This window comes from Antechinus flavipes, chromosome 6 (assembly GCF_016432865.1).
Source record: "Antechinus flavipes isolate AdamAnt ecotype Samford, QLD, Australia chromosome 6, AdamAnt_v2, whole genome shotgun sequence".
Taxonomy (NCBI): domain Eukaryota; kingdom Metazoa; phylum Chordata; class Mammalia; order Dasyuromorphia; family Dasyuridae; genus Antechinus; species Antechinus flavipes.
In genome coordinates, this window is record NC_067403.1 from 106,276,810 (window position 1) to 106,297,277 (window position 20,468).

General features: G+C 34.9%; 1 protein-coding gene across 2 annotated transcripts in view; it reads left to right on the forward strand.

Moving 5' to 3' along the window:
- Nucleotides 1-20,468, forward strand: part of GALNT7 (polypeptide N-acetylgalactosaminyltransferase 7) — a 194,121-nt gene that overhangs the window by 149,764 nt on the left and 23,889 nt on the right. The window contains exons 3-6 of one of the 2 annotated variants that reach the window (XM_051965899.1): nt 7,273-7,439; nt 13,221-13,351; nt 13,702-13,781; nt 18,369-18,551. In XM_051965899.1, the coding sequence (XP_051821859.1) occupies nt 7,273-7,439; nt 13,221-13,351; nt 13,702-13,781; nt 18,369-18,551 (561 nt within the window). Of the gene's footprint in view, nt 1-7,272; nt 7,440-13,220; nt 13,352-13,701; nt 13,782-18,368; nt 18,552-18,697; nt 18,881-20,468 lie in introns of both variants that reach the window. The other variant, XM_051965898.1, reaches the window with a different exon arrangement.

The window sequence follows — 20,468 nt, forward strand, 5'->3', positions numbered from 1 at the left end:
CCCAATAATGACCTCCAAAAGAGGAGGAATGCCATTCTCTTTCAGAATTTTACTGGGGATTTCTACTTTGGGCTGGCTCATCTGAACTGAAATTTGCCTCTTTTCTACTAATATGCTTTGCTTATGGTGCTGCTCTAAGTAGCTCACTGGTTGCTCTTTGAATAAGAGAGTTTTCTTTCTTTTAGATATGATATTCTCAGTTTTCTTTCTTTTAGATATAACATTCTCAGTTTTCTCAAGCACTATAGATATAGCCCAGACTAGAGAGGCCTTTCACCATTCTGCTTGCTCTTCTTGGACTTCTCTCTAGCAGCCTTAGAGATAGTTTAACATGGTGGATAGAGAATCAGGTCTGGCGTCGGGAAGATAAGAGTTCAAATCCAGCTCGGACACTTATTAGCCGTGTAATCCTGTCTGCCCAATCTTCTCATCTATAAAATGAGGGAGAAAAAAAATGGCAAATCACTCCAGCATCTTTACCAAGAAGACTTCAAATGGGTTCAGGAAGAGTCGGAAAACTGAAATGACCGATCTCCTTCCTAATTCTGGTTACTATGTCTCTCTCTGTCTGATTGAATGTTGCAAAGTCTCTGTCCACTTGGAAGAGACATTAATAGTAACTCAGATGTCATTCATCTCTGATTTGAGCTGAGCAGAATAAACAAAACTGTAAACCCTTTAGCATATATTTGTGTGACAGGGAGGCTTTGGGGAACTTGGCTTCCGTGACTAAATAGTCCTCATTAATCAGGGGTCGCTACATGTTTGCTCATATTCTTGCCTTTCCATTCAGGGCTCCATCTACATTCTACTCCAACTAAGCTTTCCCTGTGGAGCTCCAATCAGGTGTCACTGTGCCAAATGGGATGAAACTGCCCTACTTAGGGACTCCCAAAATAACAACTGAAGGACAAACACCCATGACCAGGTTTGAAAGATACAATAATGCCACAAAAAAGAAGCAACATTGTTGCAATTCAGTTTCTCCAAGGATGCTATTTGGTGAGATACATGGGAAGCTCAGATCAGGAAATTCCCAGCCCATGCTCTGTGTAGCACTTTCTCCCCCATCTCCGCCCCACCCCCGGATATTCTCTTTGTGTCCTTCAGTTTGCTTTTTGTATCCAAGTTAACAAGACAGAACAAAGTGAAAGTTGTAAGGGAGAGTTCTGGTCAACATGAGGAATCATTTTCTAACAGAGATAATCAATAATGAAATATCCTACTTTTAGAACTAGTGAGTTTCTCATTACTTAAACTATTCGAGCAACCCTTATTCTAGTTAATGCTTGGTGCTGGAGAACAAGGACAGGTAGGTAGTTGACCCTGGAGTCAGGAATACTTCTCTTCCTGAGTTCAAATCTAGCCTCTGACACTAGATGTGTGACCAGGGGAAAGTAGGGAAACTATTGGTATCCGACATGAGAAAATCACAGCATGGCAGTCAAGTGTAAAAAGACCGTCCCTCCACTGAGGGAACATGCACATCATTGAGATCACCCATGTTTGAAATAGTCAAGAGGCCCAGGAATCGCAGGAAGCACTATTTTGCTATTTATGGTTTAAATAGTCTTCAAAGTTAATTGTTTTTCTATAAATAGGCACTATTTAAACTAACCTTGAGAGTCCAAACACATTAAGCTTTTAAGAATATAAAACTGGAAATTGGAAAACCTAACCCATAACTCATTTCCAAATAAATTTTGGGAGAAAATTAATGGTGTTATTAAATGCAAGGAGGTATAGTTTATGAATAATACTAATATTTACATAATATTTTGCAATTACAAAATACTTTCACATGCATTATCTCATTTAATCCTCACAATCTTGTAAAGTAGATAAGTTCTAAAGTTTTTTTGGTCTGGATTTTTGAAGAGAACTTCAGTTGTATAAACAGATAGGAAACCTGTTTGTAGCTGATACTTTTACAGAGCAAACTGAGGCTAAGTAACTTGCCTGTGGTCATACAACTACTATATGTCAGAGGCTTAATTTCACGAGTTTGGTACTAACATGGCTTCTCCAATTCAAGCACTATTACCTTTATTTTTTTTTTTTTACCAACTGAGGTAACCAAAGTTAAAGTAACATGTTCATAACTTTTTGTAAGTAAATGGTGGCACCAAGACTGAAAGCTTCTCTCTTATCCACCTTACATACTCCTCCCCACCCTCTTTAAAATGTTTTGTTAAGCACTAGATTGATTTCCCCCTCTTCCCCCCCCCACCCCGAGGCAATTGGGGTTAAGTGACTCACCCAGGGTCACACAGCTAGCACGTGTTAAGAGTCTGAGGTCAAATTTGAATTCAGGTCCTCCTGACTTCAGGGCTAGTGCTCTATCCACTGCGCCACCTAGCTGCCCCTCGTCTAGATGATTTAAAAGAATTGTCTTTGGAGAAATGGGATTTTTCCACTACTCTAGTTTATTTTGATTTTTATGTAATAGTCATATGATATATAGCATTGAGTCATGGATAGAAATTCCTTCAGAAGACTCAGAATTACAAATAACCCAAAATACTGTGGGAAAATGTCTAGGGAGTATGAATTGTTCTGTAATATATCATGAAGGACTTAACTCTTGAAGAGCAGCCCACCAGGCAGAGTTCAGTGGAAGGAGCCGTGTATTTGGAGTGACCTGGCTTTCTCTTAGACATTAGGCTAGGCACTTAACATTTCAAGGGTCTTACTCTGTTCATCTGGAAAGCGAAGGGGCTGGCTTTCTAGGATCCCTTTCAGCTCTAAGTCTTGTCTTCCTACAATCCTTTCTGTGATCAGAACTGGGGCTGACTTTGGGAGATGGTGGAGGATGGAAGGGTCTGGGCGTGCTGTGATCCATTCACAGAGACAGATGTGTTGCTGTTTGTTTTTCATTCTCAAACCATGATATCAGGAAAGTGATGGCATGACCTTTAAGAATTGGATTTAAGTGAGACAGGGATGTGTAAAGTCACCAGCCTCGCTTTCTCCTCCAGAGCCATTTGGATGCAGTGTCCAGATACAGATCAGGATGACTGGAGATGACCCTGGGGGCAAAAGAGCCAGTAGCAGTTCAAGTACAACTCAACTCCTTTGAGTTAGGCAGTGAACCAGCACAAGGCACATTGTCTGTTGGGGGTTTATGGAAAAACCAAGAAATTTGTGTGTTCTGTTTAGGTCAATTACACCAATGACCATATAACAGGATTTCTTCCAGGCATGTTTAAGATACTATACAAAGAATGTTTAAACGTGATAACAATAAGGGAATAAAGGAATAATAATAAGAGTGAACACTTTGGAGGGAGAAGAGGACTGGGGAAAAAAATAAAGACACAAGCATTCAAACTAGTGACAGACATTTGCACTGTACAGAAGTCCTCATTTTCAGTGCCATTTTACCTGGAATGTAGATAGAGCTAATTTCTTTTTTCTATATGAACATTTAATTTTTAGCCCATATTTTTTATGATTCCAGTCCAGTGCCTACTCTCAGTAACTACCAAACACTCCCCACCCCTTCCCACTTTGTTTTTATGTTTTGCCTTCCATTAAAATGTGAAGTCCTTGAGGGAAGGGAATATCTATTGCCTTTTTTTTTTATCCCCAGCACTTGAACCTGGCACATAATAAATACTTAATGTTTATTGATTGACTAGTTAATCAATCTCCTGCTGAGGTCTTTTCTAAATGAGTAGAGTGTTTTAGACCTGAATCATGGTGACATGGTTGAAAAGTCCAAGAAACAGAATTTCTGTGTATCTGATAATCTATTAATTAGGCTAGTAAATAATAAATTGAAGTCTCTTTCATAACCAAAGACCCCACATGGAGGTTGCTGGATGTTAAAATACTTTTAGAAAGGACTGTGTCCCTGAGGATGAAAATCAACTCTGATTGATTAATAATCAATGAAAGAATGACTATTATAATGAGAGGTAAACTTTTTCACATAAGTAGGGGATGTCACTTTGATCATGTCAACATTCCTAAATCATTTCATCTCCAGCTATCTATACAAAAGAATCTAATCTCTACCCATTACTACTGGAGTTGGGCTATATTGGAGAATTCCAATCTAGATAAGATGATCTGAGTGGAATGAACTTTAGGGAAAGATCAAAACTATCTTTAAGAGACCGGGCTTTGAATAAGAAAGAAAAAATGAGAAAATAAAACTGGTTCTTCTGAGACATTAATGCATTGTTAGTGGAGTTGTGAAATGATCCAATCATTCTGGGGAACAATCTGGAACTATGGCCAAAAGGCTATGAAGCTGTACGTACCCTTTGACCCAGCAGTGCCTTTACAGGGTTTGTATCCCAAAGAAATCATAAAGGATGGAGAAGGACTCACATATGCAAAAATGTAGCAGCTCTTTTTTTAGTAGCAAAGAATTGGGAAAAGAGTGTATGTCCATCAATTGTGAAATGGCTGAACAAACTGTGATCCATGAAGTTAATGGAATATTAACTGTTCTACAAAAAATGATGAACAACCTAATTAGAGAAAGACTTGGAAAGATTTACATGAACTGATGCTGAGTGAAACAAGCAGTACCAGGAATACATTGTACACATTAACAGCAGGAATGTGTGATGATCAACTGTGAAAGACTTGGTTCTTCTTGGTTCAGTGATCCCAAACAATCCCCATAGACGTTGGACAGAAAATGTCATTTGCATCCAGAAAAAGATCTAAAGAGACTGAATGTAAATCACAATATGCTATGTTCACTTCTTTTTTTTTTTTTTTAATCTCTGGGTCTGTTTTTTGCTTTTGCTCTGATTCATAAGCAATGTGTATTAAAAATAAACTTACTACAAATAAAAGTTAAATAAAAATAAAATTGGTTATTAGTTTAATTTTAAAAATAATTTTCTGAATGGTTACTTATTTTGGAGAGGGGAAAATTGAGATTGTTCAGAAAGATAAAGATATGGATTTGTTCTTGTCTATGGTGACTGAATTGTCATAGATAGGCTGTTCCTTTTATGTCCTGACTTTTTCTTTCACTACTTTTTCAATAGTCACAACAATACTTTTAGTGCCTTTTAGGGTTGGACACTTGATATATACTCAATAGCTACAGGCTTGTAGAATGATTTGTGCTTTGTGCTTTTAAAGCACCTTATATATCATTTGATACTATAGAATTTTTTATAATAAAAATCTTTGCTTATTTATTTCCTACTAACTACCAAGCTAATAAAATTTTCATTAGAATAATGGTACATAGGTTTTTTTTTAAATTATCATTATAAATACAACCCATTTGTTTTCTTTCTGCTTCACCTTCCTCTTTTCCATAGTATATTTTTAACTTCAGAATTTCTAGTCAAGAAATCTGTCTTCTCCCCCCCCCCAACTTCCCTTCTATCCCCATATTTCTCTCCTCTCTATTTCCCTCTCTGTTCCCTTTCTCTCTCTCTCTCTTTCTTTCTCTCTCTCTCTCTCTCTCTCTCTCTCTCTCTCTCTCTCTCTCTCTTCTTCCCTCTGGGGAATGGGTATGGGATGTCATATGAATTTTCAGAAGAACTCACTCTTATTTCACTATTATTACTTGTACTTAATCATCTTACTTTATCACAAGAGAGCCCTCCATACAGGTTGGAGATAATCTGAAAATGTTTTTAATGTAAAAACAATACACATGAACAAAACTTTAAAAAAAAAAAAGATAGATAATAAAATAAGACATAATGAAGTTTGTAAAAAGCTTTCTCATATCCCCAAAGATTTTTGAATGAGAATTGACTTACATATAGTAGGTTCTTAATAAAAGAATTGCTAAATTAACAGTGCAAATGAGAGGTGATAAAGGCCTGGACCAGAGAGTGGGGAAAAGGATATAGATGAGAGATATTTTGGAGAGTTAGATTTGATAGGATCTGACAATGGTAGGTAAGAAATGATTAGGAACCAGGTTATGGATAATGATTCTGAATGCTAAGAAAGAACTAAATACATAGGATAAGAAATGGAAAAGAGGGTAGCAAAAGCCAAAGAAAGAAAGGCTATGGAAAAATAATCAATAATGTCAAAAATAGTAAGGGGAGGAAGGGGTCAAGGAAGATATTTTTCTAAACAAATAATTCTATTCTGTGAGCACATTCTGAATTATTATTCACCAAGCTTTGACAACTCAAAGTTTGGTCAAAATGTCGAAAGACAATTAAAGAACAAACAAATTCCCATTCCCCAGGGAAGAAGTAATCTTCTTCCATCAAACTTCAGCTGTTCTCAATCTGGGATGAAGCCAGTCCAGTTTTTTACTCTTGCTTTGGACCACCTGCACTTATATCTATATATCCCTTCAACCTACTTCATTAGAGAATTTTAAATCAAAAGTATTTAACTCCAGTTTATCATCAAGAGGTGATTGCTACTTTTCTCTAGTTGTACTTAACTACACAGTGCCTACAAAAGAAATTTGTCTTCTTGCTGCTCAAGACTCCTATCAACATTCAAGGCAAATCTGAGTCTACATCAAACCCCTTATGTTTGTACTTAATATTGCTAAAGATTATTTAGCCAACCTAGTAACCCTAAGAAGTTTTAAAACCTGGTTTAGGCCAACCAGTTTCCTTTCATCTTTCTGAACATTTTAGCCACATTTGAACATAGCGGAAAAGTTTTTAAAACAAAATTGCACAGTGGTTTCCTCACAGCAACTTAAACATATGCTCCATATGACTCAATACCCCTTCCCCTCCTGTTGCTTAAGTTCAAAAAAAAAAAAAACAAAAAAACAAAAAAAAAAACAAAATAATGATTGAAGTTCAATCCCAGGTCATATAAAATGATAATTATGGATATGGGAAAACAAGGAAAAATTATTATAACAGCATTCTCAAGCATCCATGAGTTGAGGACAGTAAATAGCCCTTTCCTAAGTGAATTTACCATTTAGAGCTCCTTAAAAAGCAGGAAGTGCGCCTGGCTGCTTAGAAATGAAGTCTAATTGGGAGTGCCTTATTTTCACTTTAAACCATAATGCACATGTCTGTCTGCTATGCTTTCTCTCCCTCCTTTTCTCTTCTCCTTCCTTCCTTTCTTTCTCACTCCCTTTCTCTCTTTCTCCCCCTCCCTCTCTCATTGTTGTTCTATTAAAACTGAAACATTTGTGTTTTGTTTATTCGGTATTATATATAGACTTGTCAGTAGAAGAAAGTCCCCAGTAAACATGATCTTAGTAAAATCAGAACTAGTGGGCCTCTTGTATTTGCAACAGCTATTACTGACAATTATAGAATGCCTCTAAATAACCCAATTACAATCTTTTTACAGATGCAAGTATTGGCATTATGATGAAAACCTGCTCACTTCCAGTGTTGTCATTGTCTTCCATAATGAAGGATGGTCAACTCTCATGAGAACGGTTCACAGTGTAATTAAAAGGACGCCAAGGAAATATTTGGCAGAAATTGTGTTAATTGATGATTTTAGTAATAAAGGTAATGAATTATAGAATTAACATTATATTTTCTCCCTTCAAAAGAATTAATTGTCCAAGTAATAATTTAAAATAAGAGCTTAGAAATGTATTAACTTTTCTAAGCTATGGGTTTATCTAAGAAAGAATATAAATGAATTTTTACAGAATCAAAAATTTTGAGACTTTAAAAAAAACTATCAGTTTATGTCATAGTGAGTCATTTGAAGTAGATTCGTTTAGCAAGGCTTTAAATGTCTAGTTATTTTTAGCAGGGACAAAAATTTGTCTCAATTTTTTGGCCTTAGATTCTATGAGAAATTAATAATAATGGAAATTTATTGAACAGCTTAAAAACACTGCCATCTCAGGTGTGTTGTAATGGTTTGTTGACTATTCATAATTGCCAAAACAGAGATTTGACCTGTTTGACTACCTTGGAGTTTGGCGCTTGATTGATGATATCAATATGGGCTTTGACAGGGAAAATGAATTTCTAGTTTATGTGTATATAAAAAAGCTGTTCTAAAACTCATTTTATTCTAAATTGATTTCAAACTTTTGGATAAAATGAAGTATCTGTTATCTTTTATGTCATGTTACTCAGCAGCCATTTCTATTGGTTAATCTTTGATCGGTTTTGCAAAACAATCCCCCCCCCCAAAAAAAAAAGATATTGATATAAAGGTTTTCAAGATTTTTTTAAAAAGCAAACAAAAATAATTTTAAAAAAAAAGATTTTTTAGGAACTTTTTTTTTTTCTGCCAGCAACTATTCTGAAGTATAAAATTGAATGTCCATTCCAAATACCAAAAATATTGAATGAAAGATAAAATACCAAGTCAAAATCAAACAAATATTGTCTGGCCCTAAATAAATCCAGACTCAAGTTTATGGGGTTTTTCCACTTTGTTGATGAAGTGTTAAGTGGAACTCTGGAAATTGGCCAAGTAGTCAGCTCACTCAACAGCATCAAAATGTTTTTTTGTCTTTTCTTATTAAATTTTGGGATTTTTTATTTCCTACTAACTACCATGCTTTTTGGGATAAATATTCAACAAACTAGTAGTTAGATTTTTTTTTCCCCTCCCCAGTAAGAGTGGAGCCATGTCATAAAATCTAAAACTCATTGATCAGATTGTATAAGATTATGAAAATATAATTAGTAAATATAGACAAATAGGCATTGAGTGTCTGATGTTTTGAGCACTTGGTCGATGATTGGAATAAATTTTAGACAAACTTTTGCCCTAACCTCAATTCTAATAGGGCTTGACAACTTTGTTCAAACTTTGAATTTAACCTTCCCACAACAAGGCCAACCATTTGGTTAGGGGCTTGCACAGCTTCTGTTATTTTTATAAAGTAGCAATCACAACTGTGATCTTTTAACTCATGTGGCACCCACCAAACAGAAGGAAAGAAACATAACCTGCCCACTTCCTTCCTTCCCCTTTCTTTGTGCAACTGAGTCTGAATTTTTGAAATCTCTGTGTTAGAACCTATTGTATTTTTTTAAAATGCAATTGCAGCAAATGCATTTAGTTTAGAATATTATAATTTGGTAATTGGCTAAGACATCCACAGTAAGAGTAGACTCACACTGCCTTAAAAACATTTTGGAAAATGTGTTTAAACACTATAGGATGAATAAAAAATTTACAATCCACAAAAATGACAGTAAAACTAAAAGTACCACTTTTCAAGTCATAAAGAGTTGGCAAGTTCTTCTTCGTTAATAAATATACGTAGAAAAGGAGCATTCTAAAAGGAAAATGAAGGAACACTAAAAAGTTTTCTGTCCAAAAATAAGGACCTCCAAGGAAAAACAGTAGTTTGCAAGGTTTGGTTCTTCTCCTTTCCAAATATAGGATTTTATAATGTCTTTTTGTTTATTGAAATAGGTTTTGAATTTACTATTTTTTAGAATCTACTTAAGAAGTGACATGGCATAGTGAATAGAGAACAGACTTTTGAGGCTAAGAAGACCTGAGTTCAAGCTCCTGCTGACACACAGCCTATGACTTCGACAAGTCCTTTTACCTCTGAGTGAGATTCTATGATTGTAAATTGTAAAGATAATACCAACCTGTATGAGTAGAGGGACAATCCTTATCTGGGAATACCTTAAACCAATGAAGTCCCAATCCCAATCCCAAAATTTTAAAGCTTATCTTTGAGCATGCCTCAAAATAAATATAATTTCAGAGGACTCAGAACCAACATTTTGGCAAATCTGTTTGGCACATTTCTGTTTTGATTCTTACCAGAAAAGCATAAGATCTTAAGTTCATTTTTTTATTTCAAGAAAAAATTAAAGCTGAAGATCTTATATTATATAGTACTCAAATTATCAGATTTGAATGAAAGGTTGCTTTTCTTCTCCATTATTTAAGTTAAATTCAGAAAATAGCCCTTTTTACTTAAGACTTTTGCTTCAAAGGTCAAAGCATTTCCAAACACAAACCTCTGGGAGGAAGGATAATGGGCCTGCTTTAATAAAGAAATAACTTGAAATCTACAAAGGGGAACAGATCTCTCTCAATTCAAAATTTGGAAGCTGGAAATAATAGGATGTTTACACTTGGAAGAATTATGATTATTGTCCTCTCATATTATGCTGTTCTTCACTATTGAACATGTACAGATCTTTGGAACTCATGCTTTTTCCTTAAACATTTTGATCAGCATCCTAGTCCCTTCATTTAAGGCAAACCTGGCTTTCCCTGAGGATGCTACATTTCTGGAAAACCCATTACATTGGTGACTACACCCTCCTTACCCACAACCAACTCCCTTTCCCCCATTCCACCCACACAATTGCTTATTCTCAGGGGACCAGGATGAAGAGTAAGCATCCTTCCTGTTATTCACTGTTCCTTCCAGACTATTCCTCTACATCCCTCAGTGCTTTCCCTTTTTTGAGTTCTGTTTATTCCACTTGCATCTCTCCACCTATTACCTCTAAATCACGAATCACAGAATTTCAGAGTTGGAAGGATATTTGGGCCAATACCCTTCTCTTGCTTAGTCAACTTTGTGGCCCTATTTGGGGTTTTCTTGGCAAAATTACTGGGATGGTGATGTTATTTCCTTCTCCGGGTCACTTTATAGATGAGGAACTGAGGCAAACAGGGTTAAGTGATTTGATTACAGTCACACAGCTAAGTGTTGAAGTGTTGAATTCAGATCAGTGAGTCTTCTTGACTTCAAGCCTGATGCTCTACCCACTGTGCCACTTTTCTACCCTAATAGCTTTCTAGTCCAACACATAACAGAAAAAGAATCCCTTTTTTACACAAGGAAGCATTGAAAGACCTGAATTTAAAGTTGGAAAATATGGATTCAAATCCTTGCTCTCTGCCTATCTCTATGGCCAAAACATTTCACCTCTCTGGATTTCCTATTTCTTATCTGTCAAATCATAAGAGTTGATATCTAGGTGATGCAGAGGCTCCTGTCAGTTCTAAATCTGGAGATTTTGAATGATCCTAGGCTTTGCTTGAAGAACTCCTGTAAAATAAAACCCGCCATCTTTCCAAGACTGCCTATTCTATTCATTATATAAGGAATTTTCCCCTTTAAACCTAAAGTTGTCTCTTTATAACTTCCATCTCTGTCTTCTCTCTGAAACCAGAAAAGAATAAATGTAATCCTTCTTCCATAAATCAACCCTTCAAATTCTTGAAGATGAGCTGAGTCTAATTTATCCAGGTTAAACATCCTTAGTTCTTTCAATCAATCTTCCAGGTTTTGTATGGCAAAAACTTGAGTTCTTTCCTAGTTGCCTCAGTGTCTAAAGTGTAGTGCCTAGACCCTACACATAGTCTAACCATAACAGAGTACAATGGGATTATCACTTCCTTATTCTTACAACATTTAGGGTTGCTGTATTGCACCGTTGATTTGTATTGTGATGGTAGTTCACCAAAACCTCCAGATCTTTTTCCACATTAATGGTTGTATAATCAAGTCAGTCCATCTTATACTAGTGCAACTTGTTTGGTGGTGTTTTAATGCAAGTGTAAAACATAATTCTATTAAATTTCACCTTGTTAGATTTGACCTAAAGTTCTAGGCTGTCAGGATCATGTGGCATACTAATTCTATCATCCAGTATATTTACTAAACCTTCCAGTTTTGTGTCATCTACACATTTTATAAATGTGTGCTTTGTACTTTTATCCAAATAATTGATTAAATCATTCCTGGAGGCATCCTTCTAAACTGATAGTGTACTACTACACAGTAACCTTAAATCAGTGGGAATATTTTTTGATTGTTTTAATTACAATGTGGCTTACACACCACAGTTCATGTTTCATTCTGGGCCATGATTAGCAGAAACTTAGAATTTGAAGAACAGACCCCCTAAGTTTTATTCCTGGCAATAAAAATTAACTTTACCTAGTTATTTATCAAAACAACTAAGAGATCTGAAGAAGCAAACAAAAACAATAAATTATTTCTTGCCAGGTAGGAAAGTCCTTTCATTGATAAAGTCACTGATTTTTTAAAAAATCAAGCCCGTGGAGAAAAAAAAAAAAATGCTAGAATTTTTTCTTTAAACTCATCAAATGATTATGATAACTAACCCATATATTAGTAAAAATCTTTAACTTCTTTAGTATGAATACTTATATATGGGTTTCTGTCTAGTAGGCTTTCTGAAGATGAGCCAAGTGACTGTTATGTTTGCCCAGATTGATGTGCTCATTTATACAACCAACTCTTCTCTCATAGTAACTATTTTGTGTGTATGTGTGTGTGGTAGTGTATTTATGGACCAAACTCTTTTAAAACTGGGCCTCATTTTTGTGTATCTACAAGCCAACTATCATGAAAGCTTCCAGAAACCAGTTCTGCCTACAGTCAGCTAATCACATGTGTGTTTAGGGGTATAAACAAAGCCTGTTTTCATTCAGAAGGAAGTCATGATAGAAACATTGGCATAATGTGAGCAAACTTGTTACAGCATGCTAAAATTCCTCTTCCAAATGAAGGCTGCAGATTTTCCAATGCTTGTACAAAGGAAGTAATACATGTTCACTTCTATTCTCTCTCTTGTTCTGGAACCATTTTTTGTGATCTCATGGTAACAACAACTATAATATTATCCTTTTGAAAACAATATCCAGCCAGGATCAAATTAACATAAATAGAGGAGGAGAGCAGAGGGAAGGAATAAAAAAATAAATTTATGGAAGAAAGTATAAACTTAACAATTATAATTATAAATGTGAATGGATTAAATTCCCCTAATAAGAGGAAAGATTGGAGAAACTCAATCCAGGAAGGAATGAATAAATGGTCTACCTATACTATAATCACATTTAAATGAATGTATATAATATTTGCAGAGAATATCCATCCTGAAAATTTTTAAGCTAATGCCTCTGCCCAAGGCAAACTGGGTCTACTCTTCCCCAAAACTTAGAAAATTTAACTCCAGCTGAAAGTCTGTGGCAAAATAATTGTGTTTCTTTTAATATTTATTAGCTTTATGCTCATTTTTTTACTCTTATTAAGCAAACTAACCCAAATAATATATATTGAGCTAAGATGTAATCAAATATATGAACTTCTGTTTTCATTGTTTTTCTTTTAAATCTATACTGAAGACAATAACTTGGATTTTCTTACAGCCTGAAAAGTCTCCATCAAAGCTGTGTAGCTATAGTTGGATTATTCAGCTGAGTTTCCTATGGCTTTTCCACATTTCCTGGGGAAATGGTATTGGAATAAACTTATGAAAACTAACCTAATCAATAATATTTGTGTATTTTTTTCCATTTTTTTACAGCACACTTAAAAGAGAGACTAGATGAATACATTAAACAGTGGAATGGCCTGGTAAAGGTTTTTCGAAATGAGAGGCGAGAAGGTTTAATTCAGGCTCGAAGTATTGGAGCCCACAAAGCTAAACTGGGACAGGTAGGGGAAATTTCATATATAGCTTCATCTCCCCTGAAGATCTACTAATATAACTCAGAGAAGAAACCAGATATCTTTAAAAATTAGAAGTAATAAAATGTACAATGAAAATTATATATCGTGCTTGTCCAAGTAGACTGTTATAGTTTAAATTATTTTTCAGTATTATTATATATTATTTTTAAATTATTTATCTACATTGTTTATTCAAATGAGAAATGCTGGTTTAAACAGACATTATATGTATCCTAAATTAAAGTAATGCTATATCTGTCTTTAAATGATGTATGATATGGTATATATACAAAAGTAATGAGTCTTCTATCACCCTGTCTCTTTTCTTTTTAAAGGTTCTGATATACCTTGATGCCCACTGTGAGGTGGCAGTAAACTGGTATGCGCCACTTATAGCTCCTATATCTAAGGACAGGTAACAAATACTTTCCTTCTCCTTTTGTTTGATTTTTTTCCCTTCTTGTTTGAAAATAATCAGCCTCTTAGGGCTCAGGTTCATTGTGTCAGTTTGACATAAGTGCTGCCATTTCCTCCACTTGATATTTTTTGGGGGAGATCATCCTAGATTGATATACTATCTGACATTTATGAGGTAAGCTTACCACCAATCATTCCAATAGAGATTAATTTATTATTGGGAGACCCCCTTCCCTCCCTCCTTCATTTACATTTACCCAAGGATAATTTTAAATATCTCCATTTAAACTAGGGTGAGCATCAGAAAATCTTAAAATGACTATTCTTAAAGTGAACTTGTTTGGAGTCCAGATCTACGTTTTCCCTGGTGCAGTCATTACTGAGAGGGGGAAAAAAAATAATACAATGGAAAACATAAGAAATCCTAGTAAGAAAACTCCTCCAATGCAGATCCAAAATTTTTCTGCACATAAACATCTTGGAAAATTATCTGAGACAACACTGTGTTTCAGAAGCAGGACATAAATTCAAATCTCCTTTCCAATTCCAGCTCTCTACTCACAATGCCATGCTGCCACTTCTGCTGAAGGAAGGATAGAAGGAATTAAGGAGGAAGGGAGGAAGAAAGGAAAGAAGTAATAGAAGGAACAGAAGGGAGAAAGGGAGAAAAGAAAGAAAAAGAAAGAAAGAAAGAGAAAGGAGAAAAGGGAGAGAGGGATAAGGGACAAGGGAGGGAGAAAAAAAGCATTTATTAAGCACTTATCATATGCCAGGCACTGTGCTAAGCGTTTTACAATTATCTCATTTGATCCTCACAACAGTCCTAGGGTTTGGGTACTGTTATTATTTGCAGTTGAAGAAGACATATTAAATGATTTGTGCAGAGTCACACAGAGAGTAAATGTCTGAGACCACATATGAATTCAGATCTTTTGGACTCCAGACTCAGCACTACTGCTACACTACTTTATCAAAGTGACAGATAAATTTAATATTACTTTTTTTAAAAAAAAGTGATATAGTGACCAGTAAACATAGTGTCTTAAAGATCTTTCCTGGGTAGGTCTTTTAATTTTCTTGAGAGCTTAACTTAAAATTTTAATAGTTGCTCTTCCTCTTCTTATGAACCCAAAGGACCTCTTAGAATTTAATATCCCAAATTCCAAGACTTTCTGGGTGGTTATTAGAAAACAATAAGTGTTCTTAAAAGGTGCCTGTGATCCTAAGCTACAACTAGAGTTCTTGGGACTCTGGGAAAATTAGACATGCCAAATCCAGCTTGAACAAATTAAGAATCCTCCTTACTTATTCCGTTGATTTTTTTCAGGTTCCTATTAAGGGTTAAAAAAAAAAAAATTACAGTGAATTTGGGGAAAGGGAAAGAACTTATAGTCTAGAGCAGGAAGAGATCTCAGAAACCATCTGGACCCAACCCTTTCCTTTTATACAAGTGAGTTAACAAGCCCAGGTAGTTTGTGACTTTCTAATAGTCATGTAGATAGTTTCAGGATGGAATATTAACAAAATGAAGGCTCTTTTCTACTGTCATGCATCTGTGCATCAGTTTCATTAAGAACCTATTATTGATTTTTTGCTTCATGTGTTACTTGGTACAAGATATGATGGTAGTTCATTAAATGATATTAAATGTTCTACATTTTTTCAACTTTTTCCTCACCTTAATTTAGAGCAGAAAATAACATTTTTAAAAAAGTTTGTTGGCACAGTCAGTAGCTAGCCCATTGTTAAATTTCTCCAAAGGAAAGAAAAGAATAACAAAATACACTTAATCATTTGAGGGATAAGAATCAATCAATCAGTTAACATTTATTAAAGGTTGTGTGCCAGGTGCTATGCTAAACTCTGATAGAAGAGAGATTTTTAAAATTACATAAGGAAAAAAAGTAAACAAGGAACCATTTGTAGTTTCACCTAGAAAATAATGGGAAGAGTTTTAAGAATTCTTAACCCCTCTGAGCTTGTGCCTAACAACACAATTTTAGCCCTGGAAATATTTGTTTTTTCTTCAATCTTGGTTGTGCCAATTTACCTCTTAATTCTATTTTAGAGTGAATCCCATATGGAAAAGACTCACTAGTATATTTGAAATGTTGATCCAAGTTTTAAAGATGCTATTGGGAATTAATAATTTATAGAAAATATAAAGATGTTATAAGGAATGTTTATATAGTTAAGCCTGTGAAGGAAAGCATAATTTAATGAAAGAAAGAAGCAAATCAGCAATGGGGGGAAAAAAGAATTTGGGATTGATCTATTCTATTAATAAACCAGACAACTGTTTTTACCTTCAGTCTTCATTTTCCATTTTACAAAATGCAGGAGATCCCTATTTCTCTTTATAGTTTACAAGAAAATTGAGATTTAATTAATATGTAAACTATCTTGAGGACCCTGGAAAGATACTATGTGAAGTCAAGACAATGCATGGGTTAAAGCAGGAATATAATTTTTTTAAAAAGTAAATTTAAATATTTTCACCTTTTTTTTAAATTTGTTTTTTCATTCTCATAGTATTTTTGTTCCCTTTTGGTCTGATTTTTCTTACACAACATGACAAATATGGAAATATGTTTTAAAGGATTACACATATTAAACCTATATCAGATTGTTTGTGTCTTGGGAAGGGTGGGAAATTTTAGAACACTAAGTCTTACAAAAATGAATGATAAAAACTATCTTTACATGTACTTGGAAAAATAAAATACTATTGGAGGAAAATTGTAAATACTATGTGCAATCTGAAAATAGGCCTTGCATCTAGAATACTGTAAATGTTCTTTGCTATCATTTCTGTAGAAGTCACTTTAAAAAATAAAGTAGAGAGAGAACTAACTTACTTCCTAATGTGATATAGTGGAAAGAGTTATAGATTTTTAATCAGATGACATAACTAAGTTCAAATTCTGGCTCTCTACCTAAAGGATCTTAAGTAAATGACCTCTGCTTTCTAGGTTTCACTGAATGAAAAGCTTTGACTAGAGAAGCTACATATTTCCTTTCAGCTCTAAATATGTGATCCTGTTGAGGGCAATAAGGAAGTGACAATCCAGAGAATTTCAGGAGAACAGCCTTTGATCCTACAGTGCCTTTAGCCCTCCTTATACACAATTATGAGGAGAAGAGTAATAATGGATAACATTTATATAAAGCTGCTGGCTGTATGTGTCAGGCATTGTGCTAAGTAATTTACACTTTTTATCTCATTATCAAAACAGCTCTGGATAATAGATACTATTCTTATGCTCATTTTACAGATGAGGAAACTGAGGCAAAACAGAGCTTCAGTAATTTGCCAAGGGTTCCATTAAAACTAGATTTAATTCAGGTCTTCCTGATTCCAAGCTAGGTACTCTACTGTGACCTAGAATAGAATAAAAATTCAAAGAGAAACATTTCCCCATGTTTATGTATCAAGTCATCATTGTAAAGCAAGGGTGCTTAATTTTGTGTATGTGTGTGTGTGTGTGTGTGTGTGTGTGTGTGTGTGTGTGTAACTGTCTAGTAAAACCTCTGACTCGCCTGTTTTTAAATGCATAAAATAATAATACATAGAAAACATATATGCAAAAGAGACCAGTTATATTTAGATAATGTTATCAAAATAGTTTTCTAAAAATTCATGAACCCAGGTTAAGAACTCCCTTGACTTTTTTCTCATTTGCATTCTGTTACTTTGAAGAAAAACATAATGTTTGTAAAATACTTAGCACATTTCCTAGAACGTTATAGTGCTTAATAAATGCCAGATACTTGTTTAGGGAAGATACTAATATCTGTTTCAGTAAATAAATGAAGAAAACTCTTTAGGATAAAGAGGAGTGAAGCGAAGATTATATTTATCTTTACAATGCTAATTTTTAAAAATCTTTTTCATTTTCCATCCAGGACAGCCCTTCCCTGAAGTTCAAAGAAGCAGGATGCTCTGCTTTAAATATAGAGCTTATTCCTTGCTTTTGTTTGGCCTTGGGCCTTCTTTTCCCCTGCTGGGAAATGGGTGGGGGTTGGAGCAAGGGTGAGATTTGTTTTGTTTTCAAAAAGAAAAAAAAAAAGCCAGTATCTCAGTACCTTTGCTGACAGTCTGGATTGTTTTCAGAGGTAGGAGGTGCTAATGTCCATCTCTCCATTAACTGCCCTGAGGGAATAAAATCAACCAGAACAGAAACAGCTCAGGCCATGTGGCAAGCTCTGTTTCCTTAATTCATTCATTTATATATTTATTTTCAGGGAAGGGCAGTGAAGGGCTGCTAGCAGTTTAGTCACAAGTTTCAGAGCCTATAGAAACACATAAAGGAAAAAGCATTATTAACAAACCCAAGGACTTAGCTCTTGCCCTTCTACAATGTACATGCATCCCACTCTTAGGCCTTCTCTCTTAGTTCTTTGTAAAAAAAGAAAAGGAGATTCCATTTTTCCTTCAATGGTAAAAGTTCCTTAATCTATTTGCTACTCGATTTAAAAGATTATGACAAGCTTACAAATTTGACAGCGTCATGGGAAGTGTTGGAATAGGTAGTTTTCAGTTCTTACGTTTAAAATGCTTTTTCATTTTCTGTAAATGTTTCAGAACTACATGTACTGTGCCTCTAATAGATTACATAGATGGGAATGATTATTCCATTGAACCTCAGCAAGGTGGGGACGAAGATGGTTTTGCCAGAGGGGCCTGGGACTGGAGTTTGCTCTGGAAACGTATTCCACTAAGCCACAAGGAAAAGGCCAAACGAAAACATAAAACTGAGCCTTATCGGTAAAGAACATTGTTTTTTTGCCTTCTGAAGCCAACTGTTCCTCTAAGTGGTTTGTTTTGTTTTTTTCCTCCTCATGAACGCGTGTAAAATATATGGGTCCATATTCCTCCATTTCATCTTTCCTGCAACCATCACTACACTACAGAACCGTATGTACTGTGCCGATTATAGATATCATAGATGGCCACAATTTTAAAATTATGCCCCAAGGGGGTGGTGATGAAGATGGGTACGCTCGAGGAGCGTGGGATTGGAGTTTGCTCTGGAAGAGAGTGCCTCTGACCCAACGGGAGAAGACCATGAGAAAGACAAAAACTGAGCCTTATCGGTAATCACGAAGTCACTTATCTTCCACTCTCATAGACCTTAATCTAAATACTGCTAAATACTTAAGAGAAACTAAGCTTCTGCTACTAACAACTCCTGTGCTATGTCAGAGAGAATATAAAAAATTTCATTTCCTTTTTACTAATACTTACTAGTAGAACTGCAAAAATTATCCTTGCTGCTTCTCCCTTGTTGATTACTTAAATTGAAATTTGTACCAAATATGCTCACTGAAAATTTACTTTTTCCGTGTGGGGGGAAAAAGTAATGATATGAGAGCTTTGTTTCCAAGCACCATTGAATAAAATCATTCCTTCTCCACTTCTCCTACAAGAATCATATTTAAATTATAATTCTTTTGAGAATAATGAGAATATCATATGTAACATGAAATATAGTGTGTCCCAAAATTTTGGTATAGTTTTAAGCTTTGGGACACACTGTATAAACTGCTTAAAAAGCAAAATTCTCATAGATCTTATAATGGCTGGGTTTAACTCTTGTGAACTTTGAAGGACAAACGGTAAAAAAAACAAATATAATATTCTGTTCAGTTGTATGTGCCAGTTCTGCCCTTCACGTTTTATAGCAGGTCAAGTTTGATGAGTAGAGGTGGAAGGCTCCAGAAATGTTAAACAGGATCCTCTGTTTCTATTTGTTCTCAGGAATAGGTTCAATTGGAAAGAAAGCTCTTTCAAAAATTGACTTCCCTTTCTCTCCCCCCCACCACATGTGCCCCATACTATCCATTTTCCAAATAAAACAATTTATCACATCCCATTTCTTTTGTTTCTCCACTGGTGAATGTTATCTTCAAAATATGTCATAAAATGAAATATTTTCTCCAACTATTTCAGGAGTGCGCTTTTTTATCGCTTTTGTCAAAGCTCTGGGAAACTAGGTTTTTTATGATTATTTTCAATATCCCTTGTTCAGTGTTGTGGAGGGGAATGGTCATGATTTTGTGAAAGATGCAAATGATGTTGTTTAAATCTTTTATGTGATTTATGTGATTTTTTTATGCTTTTCCTTAACTAAAATTGAAAGCAAAAAGAAATTATAAAGGTCAAGTGTGGGAATTCAAGTCTGGGGATATCAAATTAGAACAGTTATAAAACAGTTCAGAATTCTTCTATTTGTCTATTCTTTGGGCTAATAAATTTTAAAAATTATTTACCACATTTTTATAACAAGTTTTTCCCTTAAAATCATCTGTGGAATCCTTTAAAAGAAAAACATCCCATGACTCTCCAGATTAAATATCTGCCAAGATATTCTTGCAACTCCAAAAGGCACAGTTATGAGAATAATTTTAAGAAACAGAACAGCATATGTCATTAGAATATGACTAGATATTTTAGTAGCGTACTCTAAGGACAAACCGAAGACTAGAACAGCTTGTGCCTTATAAGATTTTGCTTTCTTAATAGAATTACTGTTCCATTCCTAATGAGGTTTCATGTGCCAATTGAGGCATCAGGTTACCAGCGGCCACTGCAGATGCACAAACTGTAGCTATTCTGCTTCCATCCTTCAGAGATTTACAGCCCCCTTTCATTTGTCAAGTCCCTGAACTATTAAATTAAAAA